The sequence below is a fragment of the Palaemon carinicauda genome, chromosome 5 (genome assembly GCF_036898095.1).
Source record: "Palaemon carinicauda isolate YSFRI2023 chromosome 5, ASM3689809v2, whole genome shotgun sequence".
In the NCBI taxonomy this organism is placed as follows: Eukaryota; Metazoa; Arthropoda; class Malacostraca; order Decapoda; family Palaemonidae; genus Palaemon; species Palaemon carinicauda.
Window position 1 is genome coordinate 160,686,014 of NC_090729.1, and position 13,460 is coordinate 160,699,473.

The 13,460-nt window shown below is 38.0% G+C and overlaps 1 protein-coding gene across 1 annotated transcript in view; it reads left to right on the plus strand.

Annotated features, from left to right (window-relative positions):
* The first annotated feature begins 11,478 nt into the window (after positions 1–11,478).
* LOC137641240 (piggyBac transposable element-derived protein 4-like) overlaps positions 11,479–13,460 on the plus strand; it is an 18,555-nt gene continuing 16,573 nt past the window's right edge. Inside the window, exon 1 of the mRNA XM_068373673.1 lies at positions 11,479–12,425. Within this exon, the coding sequence (XP_068229774.1) occupies positions 11,479–12,425 (947 nt within the window). The remainder of the gene's footprint in view (positions 12,426–13,460) is intronic.

Here is a 13,460-nt window from a genome sequence, read left to right on the forward strand (position 1 = left end):
TATTTTGAGGCTCCTTACGTTTAGCATTAGAGGCTCTTTGACCTCTATTTTGAGACTGCTCACTTTTAGCATTAGAGTCTCTTTGACCGCTATTTTGAGGCTCCTTACTTTTAGCATTAAAGGATCTTTGACCTATATTTTGAGGCTCATTACTTTTAGAATTAGAGGCTCTTTGACCTCTATTTTGAGACTGCTCACTTTCAGCATTAGAGTCTCTTTAACGTCTATTTTGAGGATCCTTACTTTTAGCATTGGAGGGTCTTTGACCTCTGTTTTGAGGCTTCTTACTTTTAGCATTAGAGGGTCTTTGATCTCTATTTTGAGGCTCCTTACTTTTAGCATTAGGGGGTCTTTGATCTCTATTTTGAGGCTCCTTACTTTTAGCATTAGGGGGTCTTTGACCTCTATTTTGAGGCTCCTTACTTTTAGCATTAGAGGGTCTTTGAACTCTATTTTGAGGCTCCTTACTTTTAGCATTAGAGGCTCTTTGACCTCTATTTTGAGGCTCCTTACGTTTAGCATTAGAGGGTATTTGACCTCTATTTTGAGGCTCCTTACTTTTAGCATTAGATGCTCTTTGACCTCTATTTTGAGGCTCCTTGCGTTTAGCAATAGATGGTCTTTGACCTCTATTTTGATGTTTCTTACTTTTAGTATTAGAGGCTCTTTGACCTCTATTTTGAGACTGCTCACTTTCAGCATTAGAGTCTCTTTAACGTCTATTTTGAGGCTCCTTAATTTTAGCAGTAGAGGGTATTTGACCTCTATTTTGAGGCTCCTTACTTTTAGCATTAGAGGGTCTTTGACTTCTATTTTGAGGCTCCTTTCTTTTAGCATTAGAGAGTCTTTGACCTCTATTTTGATGTTCCTTACTTTTAGCATTAGAGGGTCTTTGACCTCTATTTTGAGGCTCCTTGCGTTTAGCATTAGAGGGTATTTGACCTCTATTTTGAGGCTCCTTACTTTTAGCATTAGAGGCTCTTTGACCTCTATTTTGAGGCTCCTTACGTTTAGCATTAGAGGGTATTTGACCTCTATTTTGAGGCTCCTTACTTTTAGCATTAGAGGCTCTTTGACCTCTATTTTGAGGCTCCTTGCGTTTAGCAATAGATGGTCTTTGACCTCTATTTTGATGTTTCTTACTTTTAGCATTAGAGGCTCTTTGACCTCTATTTTGAGGCTCCTTGCGTTTAGCATTAGAGGGTATTTGACCTCTATTTTGAGGCTCCTTACTTTTAGCATTAGAGGCTCTTTGACCTCTACTTTGAGGCTACTCACTTCTAGCATTAGAGACTATTTAACCTCTATTTTGAGGCTCCTTACTTTTAGCATTAAAGGCTCTTTGACCTCTATTTTGAGGCTCCTTTCTTTTAGCATTAGAGAGTCTTTGACCTCTATTTTGATATTCCTTACTTTTAGCATTAGAGGGTCTTTGGCCTCTATTTTGAGGCTCCTTACGTTTAGCAGTAGAGGGTATTTGACCTCTATTTCGAGGCTCCTTAATTTTAGCATTAGAGGGTCTTTGACCTCTATTTTGAGGCTCCTTACGTTTAGCATTGGAGGGTATTTGACCTCTATTTTGAGGCTCCTTACTTTTACCATTAGAGGCTCTTTGACCTCTACTTTGAGGCTACTCACTTCTAACATTAGAGACTATTTGACCTCTATTGTGAGGCTCCTTACTTTTAGCATTAGAGGCTCTTTGACCTCTATTTTGAGGCTCCTTTCTTTTAGCATTAGAGAGTCTTTGACCTCTATTTTGATGTTCCTTACTTTTAGCATTAGAGGGTCTTTGGCCTCTATTTTGAGGCTCCTTACGTTTAGCAGTAGTGGGTATTTGACCTCTATTTTGAGGCTCCTTACTTTTAGCATTAGAGGCTCTTTGACCTCTATTTTGAGGCTCCTTACGTTTAGCATTAGAGGGTATTTGACCTCTATTTTGAGGCTCCTTACTTTTAGCATTAGAGGCTCTTTGACCTCTATTTTGATGTTTCTTACTTTTAGCATTAGAGGCTCTTTGACCTCTATTTTGAGGCTCCTTGCGTTTAGCATTAGAGGGTATTTGACCTCTATTTTGAGGCTCCTTACTTTTAGCATTAGAGGGTCTTTGACCTCTATTTTGAGGCTCCTTGCGTTTAGCATTGGAGGGTATTTGACCTCTATTTTGATGTTCCTTACTTTTAGCATTAGAGGGTCTTTGACCTCTATTTTGAGGCTCCTTGCGTTTAGCATTAGAGAGTATTTGACCTCTATTTTGAGGCTCCTTACTTTTAGCATTAGAGGCTCTTTGACCTCTATTTTGAGGCTCCTTACGTTTAGCATTAGAGGGTATTTGACCTCTATTTTGAGGCTCCTTACTTTTAGCATTAGAGGCTCTTTGACCTCTATTTTGAGGCTCCTTGCGTTTAGCAATAGATGGTTTTGACCTCTATTTTGATGTTTCTTACTTTTAGCATTAGAGGCTCTTTGACCTCTATTTTGAGGCTCCTTACGTTTAGCATTGGAGGGTATTTGACCTCTATTTTGATGTTCCTTACTTTTAGCATTAGAGGGTCTTTGACCTCTATTTTGAGGCTCCTTGCGTTTAGCATTAGAGGGTATTTGACCTCTATTTTGAGGCTCCTTACTTTTAGCATTAGAGGCTCTTTGACCTCTATTTTGAGGCTCCTTACGTTTAGCATTAGAGGGTATTTGACCTCTATTTTGAGGCTCCTTACTTTTAGCATTAGAGGCTCTTTGACCTCTATTTTGAGGCTCCTTGCGTTTAGCAATAGATGGTCTTTGACCTCTATTTTGATGTTTCTTACTTTTAGCATTAGAGGCTCTTTGACCTCTATTTTGAGGCTCCTTACGTTTAGCATTGGAGGGTATTTGACCTCTATTTTGATGTTCCTTACTTTTAGCATTAGAGGGTCTTTGACCTCTATTTTGAGGCTCCTATCGTTTAGCATTGGAGGGTATTTGAACTCTATTTTGAGGCTCCTTACTTTTAGCATTAGAGGCTCTTTGACCTCTATTTTGAGGCTCCTTACGTTTAGCATTAGAGGGTATTTGACCTCTATTTTAAGGCTCCTTACTTTTAGCATTAGAGGCTCTTTGACCTCTATTTTGAGGCTCCTTGCGTTTAGCAATAGATGGTCTTTGACCTCTATTTTGATGTTTCTTACTTTTAGCATTAGAGGCTCTTTGACCTCTATTTTGAGGCTCCTTGCGTTTAGCATTAGAGGGTATTTGACCTCTATTTTGAGGCCCCTTACTTTTAGCATTAAAGGGTCTTTGACCTCTACTTTGAGGCTACTCACTTCTAGCATTAGAGACTATTTGACCTCTATTTTAAGGTTCCTTACTTTTAGCATTAGATGTTCTTTGACCTCTATTTTGAGGCTCCTTTCTTTTAGCATTAGAGAGTCTTTGACCTCTATTTTGATGTTCCTTACTTTTAGCATTAGAGGGTCTTTGGCCTCTATTTTGAGGCTCCTTACGTTTAGCAGTAGAGGGTATTTGACCTCTATTTCGAGGCTCCTTACTTTTAGCATTAGAGGCTCTTTGACCTCTATTTTGAGGCTCCTTACGTTTAGCATTGGAGGGTATTTGACCTCTATTTTGAGGCTCCTTACTTTTAGCATTAGATGTTCTTTGACCTCTATTTTGAGGCTCTTGCGTTTAGCATTAGAGGGTATTTGACCTCTATTTTGAGGCTCCTTACTTTTAGCATTAAAGGCTCTTTGACTTCTATTTTGAGGCTCCTTTCTTTTAGCATTAGAGAGTCTTTGACCTCTATTTTGATGTTCCTTACTTTTAGCATCAGAGGGTCTTTGACCTCTATTTTGAGGCTCCTTGCGTTTAGCATTAGAGGGTATTTGACCTCTATTTTGAGGCTCCTTACTTTTAGCATTAGAGGCTCTTTGACCTCTATTTTGAGGCTCCTTACGTTTAGCATTAGAGGGTATTTGACCTCTATTTTGAGGCTCCTTACTTTTAGCATTAGAGGCTCTTTGACCTCTATTTTGAGGCTCCTTGCGTTTAGCAATAGATGGTCATTGACCTCTATTTTGATGTTTCTTACTTTTAGCATTAGAGGCTCTTTGACCTCTATTTTGAGGCTCCTTGCTTTAGCATTAGAGGGTATTTGACCTCTATTTTGAGGCTCCTTACTTTTAGCATTAGAGGCTCTTTGACCTCTATTTTGAGGCTACTCACTTCTAGCATTAGACACTATTTACCTCTATTTTGAGGCTCCTTACTTTTAGCATTAAAGGCTCTTTGACCTCTATTTTGAGGCTCCTTTCTTTTAGAATTAGAGAGTCTTTGACCTCTATTTTGATATTCTTTACTTTTAGCATTAGAGGGTCTTTGACCTCTATTTTGAGGCTCCTTACGTTTAGCATTAGAGGGTATTTGACCTCTATTTTGAGGCTCCTTACTTTTAGCATTAGAGGGTCTTTGACCTCTATTTTGAGGCTCCTTACGTTTAGCATTGGAGGGTATTTGACCTCTATTTTGAGGCTCCTTACTTTTAGCATTAGAGGCTCTTTGACCTCTACTTTTGAGGCTACTCACTTCTAACATTAGAGACTATTTGACCTCTATTTTGAGGCTCCTTACTTTTAGCATTAGATGTTCTTTGACCTCTATTTTGAGGCTCCTTTCTTTTAGCATTAGAGAGTCTTTGACCTCTATTTTGATGTTCCTTACTTTTAGCATTAGAGGGTCTTTGGCCTCTATTTTGAGGCTCCTTACGTTTAGCAGTAGAGGGTATTTGACCTCTATTTCGAGGCTCCTTACTTTTAGCATTAGAGGCTCTTTGACCTCTATTTTGAGGCTCCTTACGTTTAGCATTGGAGGGTATTTGACCTCTATTTTGAGGCTCCTTACTTTTAGCATTAGAGGCTCTTTGACCTCTATTTTGAGGCTCCTTACGTTTAGCATTAGAGGGTATTTGACCTCTATTTTGAGGCTCCTTACTTTTAGCATTAGAGGGTATTTGACCTCTATTTTGATGTTTCCTTACTTTTAGCATTAGAGGCTCTTTGACCTCTATTTTGAGGCTCCTTGCGTTTAGCATTAGAGGGTATTTGACCTCTATTTTGAGGCTCCTTACTTTTAGCATTAGAGGGTCTTTGACCTCTATTTTGAGGCTCCTTACGTTTAGCATTAGAGGGTATTTGACCTCTATTTTGAGGCTCCTTACTTTTAGCATTAGAGGCTCTTTGACCTCTATTTTGAGGCTCCTTGCGTTTAGCAATAGATGGTCTTTGACCTCTATTTTGATGTTTCTTACTTTTAGCATTAGAGGCTCTTTGACCTCTATTTTGAGGCTCCTTACGTTTAGCATTGGAGGGTATTTGACCTCTATTTTGATGTTCCTTACTTTTAGCATTAGAGGGTCTTTGACCTCTATTTTGAGGCTCCTTGCGTTTAGCATTAGAGGGTATTTGACCTCTATTTTGAGGCTCCTTACTTTTAGCATTAGAGGCTCTTTGACCTCTATTTTGAGGCTCCTTACGTTTAGCATTAGAGGGTATTTGACCTCTATTTTGAGGCTCCTTACTTTTAGCATTAGAGGCTCTTTGACCTCTATTTTGAGGCTCCTTGCGTTTAGCAATAGATGGTCTTTGACCTCTATTTTGATGTTTCTTACTTTTAGCATTAGAGGCTCTTTGACCTCTATTTTGAGGCTCCTTACGTTTAGCATTAGAGGGTATTTGACCTCTATTTTGAGGCTCCTTACTTTTAGCATTAGAGGGTATTTGACCTCTATTTTGAGGCTCCTTACTTTAGCATTAGAGGGTATTTGACCTCTATTTTGAGGCTCCTTACTTTTAGCATTAGAGGCTCTTTGACCTCTATTTTGAGGCTCCTTGCTTTAGCATTAGAGGTCTTTGACCTCTATTTTGATGTTTCTTACTTTTAGCATTAGAGGCTCTTTGACCTCTATTTTGAGGCTCCTTACGTTTAGCATTAGAGGGTATTTGACCTCTATTTTGAGGCTCCTTACTTTTAGCATTAGAGGCTCTTTGACCTCTATTTTGAGGCTCCTTACTTTAGCATTAGAGACTATTTGACCTCTATTTTGAGGCTCCTTACTTTTAGCATTAGATGTTCTTTGACCTCTATTTTGAGGCTCCTTTCTTTTAGCATTAGAGAGTCTTTGACCTCTATTTTGAGGCTCCTTACTTTTAGCATTAGAGGGTCTTTGACCTCTATTTTGAGGCTCCTTACTTTTAGCATTAGAGGGTATTTGACCTCTATTTTGAGGCTCCTTACTTTTAGCATTAGAGGCTCTTTGACCTCTATTTTGAGGCTCCTTACGTTTAGCATTGAGGGTATTTGACCTCTATTTTGAGGCTCCTTACTTTTAGCATTAGAGTCTTTGACCTCTATTTTGAGGCTCCTTACGTTTAGCATTAGAGGGTCTTTGACCTCTATTTTGAGGCTCCTTACTTTTAGCATTAGAGTCTTTGACCTCTATTTTGAGGCTCCTTGCTTTAGCATTAGAGGTATTTGACCTCTATTTTGAGGCTCCTTACTTTTAGCATTAGAGGCTCTTTGACCTCTATTTTGAGGCTCTTACTTTAGCATTAGAGACTCTTTGACCTCTATTTTGAGGCTCCTTACTTTTAGCATTAGAGGCTCTTTGACCTCTATTTTGAGGCTCCTTACTTTAGCATTAGAGGCTCTTTGACCTCTATTTTGAGGCTCCTTACTTTTAGCATTAGAGGGTCTTTGACCTCTATTTTGAGGCTCCTTACTTTTAGCATTAGAGGCTCTTTGACCTCTATTTTGAGGCTCCTTACTTTAGCATTAGAGGGTCTTTGACCTCTATTTTGAGGCTCCTTACTTTTAGCATTAGAGCTCTTTGACCTCTATTTTGAGGCTCCTTACTTTTAGCATTAGAGGGTCTTTGACCTCTATTTTGAGGCTCCTTACTTTTAGCATTAGAGGCTCTTTGACCTCTATTTTGAGGCTCCTTACTTTAGCATTAGAGGCTCTTTGACCTCTATTTTGAGGCTTCCTTACGTTTAGCATTAGAGGCTCTTTGACCTCTATTTTGAGGCTCCTTACTTTTAGCATTAGAGGTTTTGACCTCTATTTTGAGGCTCCTTACTTTTAGCATTAGAGGCTCTTTGACCTCTATTTTGAGGCTCCTTACGTTTAGCATTAGAGGTCTTTGACCTCTATTTTGAGGCTCTTACGTTTAGCATTAGAGGGTCTTTGACCTCTATTTTGAGGCTCCTTGCTTTTAGCATTAGAGGTCTTTGACCTCTATTTTGAGGCTCCTTACTTTTAGCATTAGAGGGTCTTTGACCTCTATTTTGAGGCTCCTTACTTTTAGCATTAGAGGGTCTTTGACCTCTATTTTGAGGCTCCTTACTTTAGCATTAGAGGTCTTTGACCTCTATTTTGAGGTCTTACTTTTAGCATTAGAGTTTTGACCTCTATTTTGATCCTTACTTTTAGCATTAGAGGCTCTTTGACCTCTATTTTTGAGGCTCCTTTATTTTAGCATTAGAGGGTCTTTGACCTCTATTTTGAGGCTCCTTTAGCATTAGAGGCTATTTGACCTCTATTTTGAGGCTCCTCTATAATTAGAGGCTATTTGATACTTTTTGAGGCTCCTTCTATTTTCTTCTGCATTATAGTTTTAGGATCTCTTTGAGCCTATTCTTTCGAGATTTCAAGAGACATTTCAGTGTTGTTTGTCTTCGGTTCGTCAGATTCCTCGGAGAAATCCATGCTATGTCTATGATAATTTCTTCTGAATCCATTTGGGGAACCATTTAGAACTCGCGAAAAATTATCTTTTTCTCTGGTTTCAATAGGCCCTAATAATAATAATAATAATAATAATAATAATAATAATAATAATAATAATAATAATAATAATAATAATAATAATAAACTACGTGATTTGATTTATGAATTTGAGTCAGAAAGGTCGGAAATCGATCAATGCTTGGATAGGAAGATGAAAAACGATGATATATTAATCTCTCTCTCTCTCTCTCTCTCTCTCTCTCTCTCTCTCTCTCTCTCTCTCTCTCTCTCTCTCTCTCTCTCTCTATATATATATATATATATATATACATATATATATATATATATATATATATATATATATATATATATATATATATATATATGTATATATATATATATATATATATGTATATATATATATATATATATATATATATATATATATATATATATATATATATATATATATATATATATATATATAGAGAGAGAGAGAGAGAGAGAGAGAGAGAGAGAGATAGAGAGAGAGAGAGAGAGAGAGAGAGAGACTTATATTATATGTAGCATTTAATCATAATTAGTTTACGGGTATTTTTTTTAATCATTAGAAGGTATTTGACCTCTATTTTGAGGCTCCTTACTTTTAGCATTAGTGGCTCTTTGACCTCTATTTTGAGGCTGCTCACTTCTAGCATTAGAGACTCTTTGACCTCTATTTTGAGGCTCTTTACTTTTAGCATTAGAGGCTCTTTGACCTCTGTTTTAAGGCTCCTTACATTTAACATTAGAGGCTCTTTGACCTATCTTGAGGCTTCTTACTTTTAGCGTTAGAGGGTCTTTACCTCTATTTTAAGGCTCCTTACTTTTAGCATTAGAGGCTCTTTGACCTCTGTTTTAAGGCTCCTTATATTTAACATTAGAGGCTCTTTGACCTATCTTGAGGTTCCTTACTTTTAGCGTTAGAGCCTCTTTACCTCTATTTTGAGGCTCCTTACTTTTAGTATTAGAGGGTCTTTGACCTCGATTTTGAGGCTCCTTACTTTTAGCATTAGAGGCTCTTTCACCTCTATTTTTAGGCTCCATACTTTAAGCATTAGAGGCTCTTTGACCTCTATTTTGAGTCTTCTTACGTTTAGCATTAGAGGCTCTTTGACCTCTGTTTTGAGGCTCCTTACTTTTAGCATCAGAGGTTGTTTGACCTCTATTTTGAGGCTCCTTACTTTTAGCATTAGAGGCTCTCTGGCCTCTATTTTGAGGCTCCTCACGTTTAGCATTAGAGGTTCTTTGACCTCTATTTTGAGGCTTCTTACGTCTAGCATTATAGGGTCTTTGGCCTGTTTTGAGGCTCTTTGCTTTTAGTATTAGAGGTTCTTTGACCTCTATTTTGAGGCTCCTTACTTTTAGCATTAGAGGGTCTTTGACCTCTATTTTGAGGCTCCTTACTTTTAGCATTAGAGGGTCTTTGACCTCTGTTTTTAGGCTCCTTACCTTTAGTATTAGAGGTTCTTTGACCTCTATTTTGAGGTGCTATACTCTAGCATTAGAGTTTCTTCGACCTTTATTTTAATCCCCTTACCTCTAACATTAAAAGCTCTTTGACATTTATTTTTGGGTGCTTTATTTCTAGCACTAGAGGCTCTTCAAGACCTCTGTTTTAAGGCGACTAACCGCTAATAGTAGAGGCTATTTGACCTCAGTTTTTATGTGACTTACCTCTATAATTAAAGGCTATTTTTTATACTTCTTCATGTACAGGCTTTCCTTCTCTATTCTCTTCTGTCTTTTATAGTTTTTCAGGATCTTCTTTGCTTAGTTCGCTATTCTCCTTCGAGATTTCAAGAGACATTTCAGTGTTGTTTGTCTTCGGTTCGTCAGATTCCTCGGAGAAATCCATGCTATGTCTATGATAATTTCTTCTGAATCCATTTGGGGAACCATTTAGAACTCGCGAAAAATTATCTTTTTCTCTGGTTTCAATAGGCCCTAATAATAATAATAATAATAATAATAATAATAATAATAATAATAATAATAATAATAATAATAATAATAATAATAATAATAATAATAAACTACGTGATTTGATTTATGAATTTGAGTAAAATTTTGAGGTAAACACAATTACACACAACATATATATATATATATATATATATATATATATATATATATATATATACATATATATATATATATATATATATATATATATATATATATATATATATATATATATATATCATCTACGCCTATTGACGCAAAGGGCCTCGGCTAGATTTCGCCTGTCGTCTCTATGTTAAGCTTAATTCATATCGAAAACACAATCTCTTTATCTCCAGCTCACTCGAGAGAGAGAGAGAGAGAGAGAGAGAGAGAGAGAGAGAGAGAGAGAGAGAGAGAGAGAGAGAGAGAGAGAGAGAGAGAGAGAAGGATAATCTCAACCTTCCACATCTCCTTGGGAAATCCCGTGTCAAATGGCACAGCTCCCCCTGTACTTTTGTATTTCCCGCCAAATTTTTCCCACAATTCATACTTCCTTGGCTCAGAAGGTGCTTTGGCGGGCATTTCAACACAACTTCTTCATACTGTAAGGTGTGTAACGTGCTGCTCCTATTCATCTACTCTTGGTGAGTATTCATGTATCCAAATGGCACAGCATTTCCTAATATGATAGTACATGGTGAAAACTATATTTTTCAGAAAAGGCCATTACCACATGTAAATAACATAATGACTATGTTTTGAGAGTGTAATAGCCTTATTAGATCTTGTACAAAGTGAAACATGACTTACATTATTCCATATATAGTATTATTATTATTTTTTTTAGTGTGATAAAATGCCCAGGAAACGTAAGAGAACACTGTCCAGGTTCGACTTAGATGCCTTGGTGAATACCTCAGCTTTTGATAGGTTATTGTACACTACCCATGATGAAGGAATGGACAGTGACATTTCTTATTATGGAATTACTGAGTCTCCCCACCCCTCCCCTAAGGCTGGTCCGTCCACCTCCTGTGCCTTGCCCTCACAATCACAGACTAATTGAGTGTGAGATTGGTACTTCAGGTTCCATGCAAGCAGTGATAACACCTCACAAAGACCCTCTACAGACTGACAGTGATGAAATTGTCACCATTATTGAGTGTAATACTGATCATTCTGGAGTAATACGTGCAACTGTAACACCTCACAAGGCCCCTCCTGAGCCTGTGATTATATGCCCAAATGGCAGTTTACAAAGACTTGTTTCACCACATAAGGTAAAAAAGCTACGACGTTCTCTGTTTACCTCAACACTACTACCAAGGAAACGACGAATCATCTACAGTGATTCAGAGGACTCTGACATCGGTGACATGCCGATGATGATGCTTGATGAACCCCAGATGTCACCAGTGTCATCTCCTACTGCCACCATCGCAACTCCTCCTGCTATCAGTCCTCCTCCTACTGCTGGCCCTTCTAATGTTCAGACTAACCATCCTCCCACTATTAGCCCTTCTTCAACCCAGGATACATCTTCATGCCCTAGTACTATTTTTCAAATATCAGCTACACAATGTCGGTTATCCGATAAAACTGTGGTCAAGGAGAGCTCTGCCTAGGAGAGTTACTGCAAGAAACCCACGAGTCCCCTACACTCCTGGCCTCACAGCTGTATCAAGAGTAGCAATCATCCCCAGTGAGTTCTTCTCTCTTTTCGTGGATGAAGATATGGTGGCCGACATTGTAAGGTACACAAATATGAGGATAGATATGCTGGCACAGAAATATAAAACCAAAAATGCAACAGTTGCACACACATGCCCAGAGGAGATAAAAGCACTAATGGGCATACTAATCCAGAGCGGTGCGAAACAAGATAACCGTATCACTGTTGCTGAAATGTGGAGCAAACAGCATGGGTCTCCCTTATATCGTTCTGCGATGAATGAAAAAAAAAAAAGATTCAGTTTCCTCCTCAGGTCACTCAGGTTTGATGACCACACAACACGGAATGAAAGAATAAAGACTGACAAGCTGGCTCCTTGGCGAAACACATGGGAGTGTTTTCTTGATAATTGTCAGAAAAATTATGTGCCAGGAAATGCAATCACTGTTGATGAGCAGATGGTTGAATCTAGGGGACGGTGTCCTTTCCGCTACTATATGCAGAACAAACCAACCAAATATGGCATAAAGATAAATATGGCATGTGATGCTAGGAACAGTTACATGTTAAATGGCATTGTGGACCTTGCTAAATACAGACGGCCCCAAGTAGTTCCTGGTAAACTGGGGGAATATTACACTATGACTCTTACAGAACCCTTCTTAGACAGCAACCGTACAATCACAGTGGACAACTGCTTTACTTCGCTGTCCCTGGTGAAAGAGCTGTACAAGAGGAACACCTACCTAATTGGGACTTCAAGAAGGAAAGGGGATGTTCCTAAAATAATGGTGGACAAAAAGTTAAGTAGGCCAGTAGATTCCAGCATCTTTCTGTTCCATGAAAATGTGAGTATGGTGTCATTCAAACCGAAAAAGGATAAAATTGTGCTACTGCTGTCATCCAAGCACAACTCTTCTGCTATCGGTGAAAGAAACAAACCTGAAGCAATACACTTTTATAATAAAACAAAGGGAGGAGTGGATATACTGGACATGATGTGTGCCAGGTACAGCTGCAACCGGAAAACCAGACGCTGGCCACTTTGCTTGTTTTATGCCATGCTAAATATTGCTGTGATAAATTGCTTTATTCTTAGCAAGCTTCAGCAAAACTGTTAAACAAAATTTAGGCGCCTCTTCATGCACAGTCTCGCCAGGCAGTTGGTCCAGCCTTGGGCAGAAAAGAGATTGCAACAGACTGGGATGAAGTTGTCAGCCAGCCACCTCATCCGTTCCTGCTTCTCTCTCACAAGCAATGAGGAACCCCATCGCCAGCAGGCAGGCCAAGGGAAGAAGAGATGCAGTATCTGCGAATGGAAAACAGCTAGCCAAACAAGGATATACTGCTCGTACTGTATGAGGGCAGTCTATCCGCGACACTAGTGTCATTTGCAACAAATGTGAAGATGATGATGAGGACATCAAGTAGCAGGTAACTGTATTTGTTTCATATTGCATTCACACATTGAAAATATACTAGAAACAAAGTTATTAGAAAAAAAAAAAAGTTTTATTGCATATACAAGCATAAAATTCACCAGAACATATCATCATGGTTGAAAACTCAAGTGTTTGCTGCTGGAGTGTAAATAATATATCCGTTTTTATTTATTCCAGGACCGATGTTTTCTGTGGTTCCCAGGATGAACAATATGCCTAGGGGATTCTTTATAGCTCCTAGTTCGTATATTAGAAAATCTTTTTTGCTGAATGACGTGTCTTTATCATTACAGTACCTCAATTGATAAGATCTTTTTTATATCAAAGTTTTTTCTAATAAATCAAAAATATATTCTGTTAAGTTTAATTATTATAATTGAGGGTGAAATTTGTTCGAGAATGTTATTCTTTTACTTTTGTATAGTTTTGGTAAAATAAAGCATGTTTGCATATTTTTATTTTATTTTTTCCTACAATGATTCCATATGGATACAGGATTTCCTTTAGGGTTACGCGCAGGTACGATTTCATATCTAGGGTTAACTGGAAAATCTTATTCATTTTGTTTTAGTTTGAAGGCTTTCGTAAAATTCAAGTTTTAT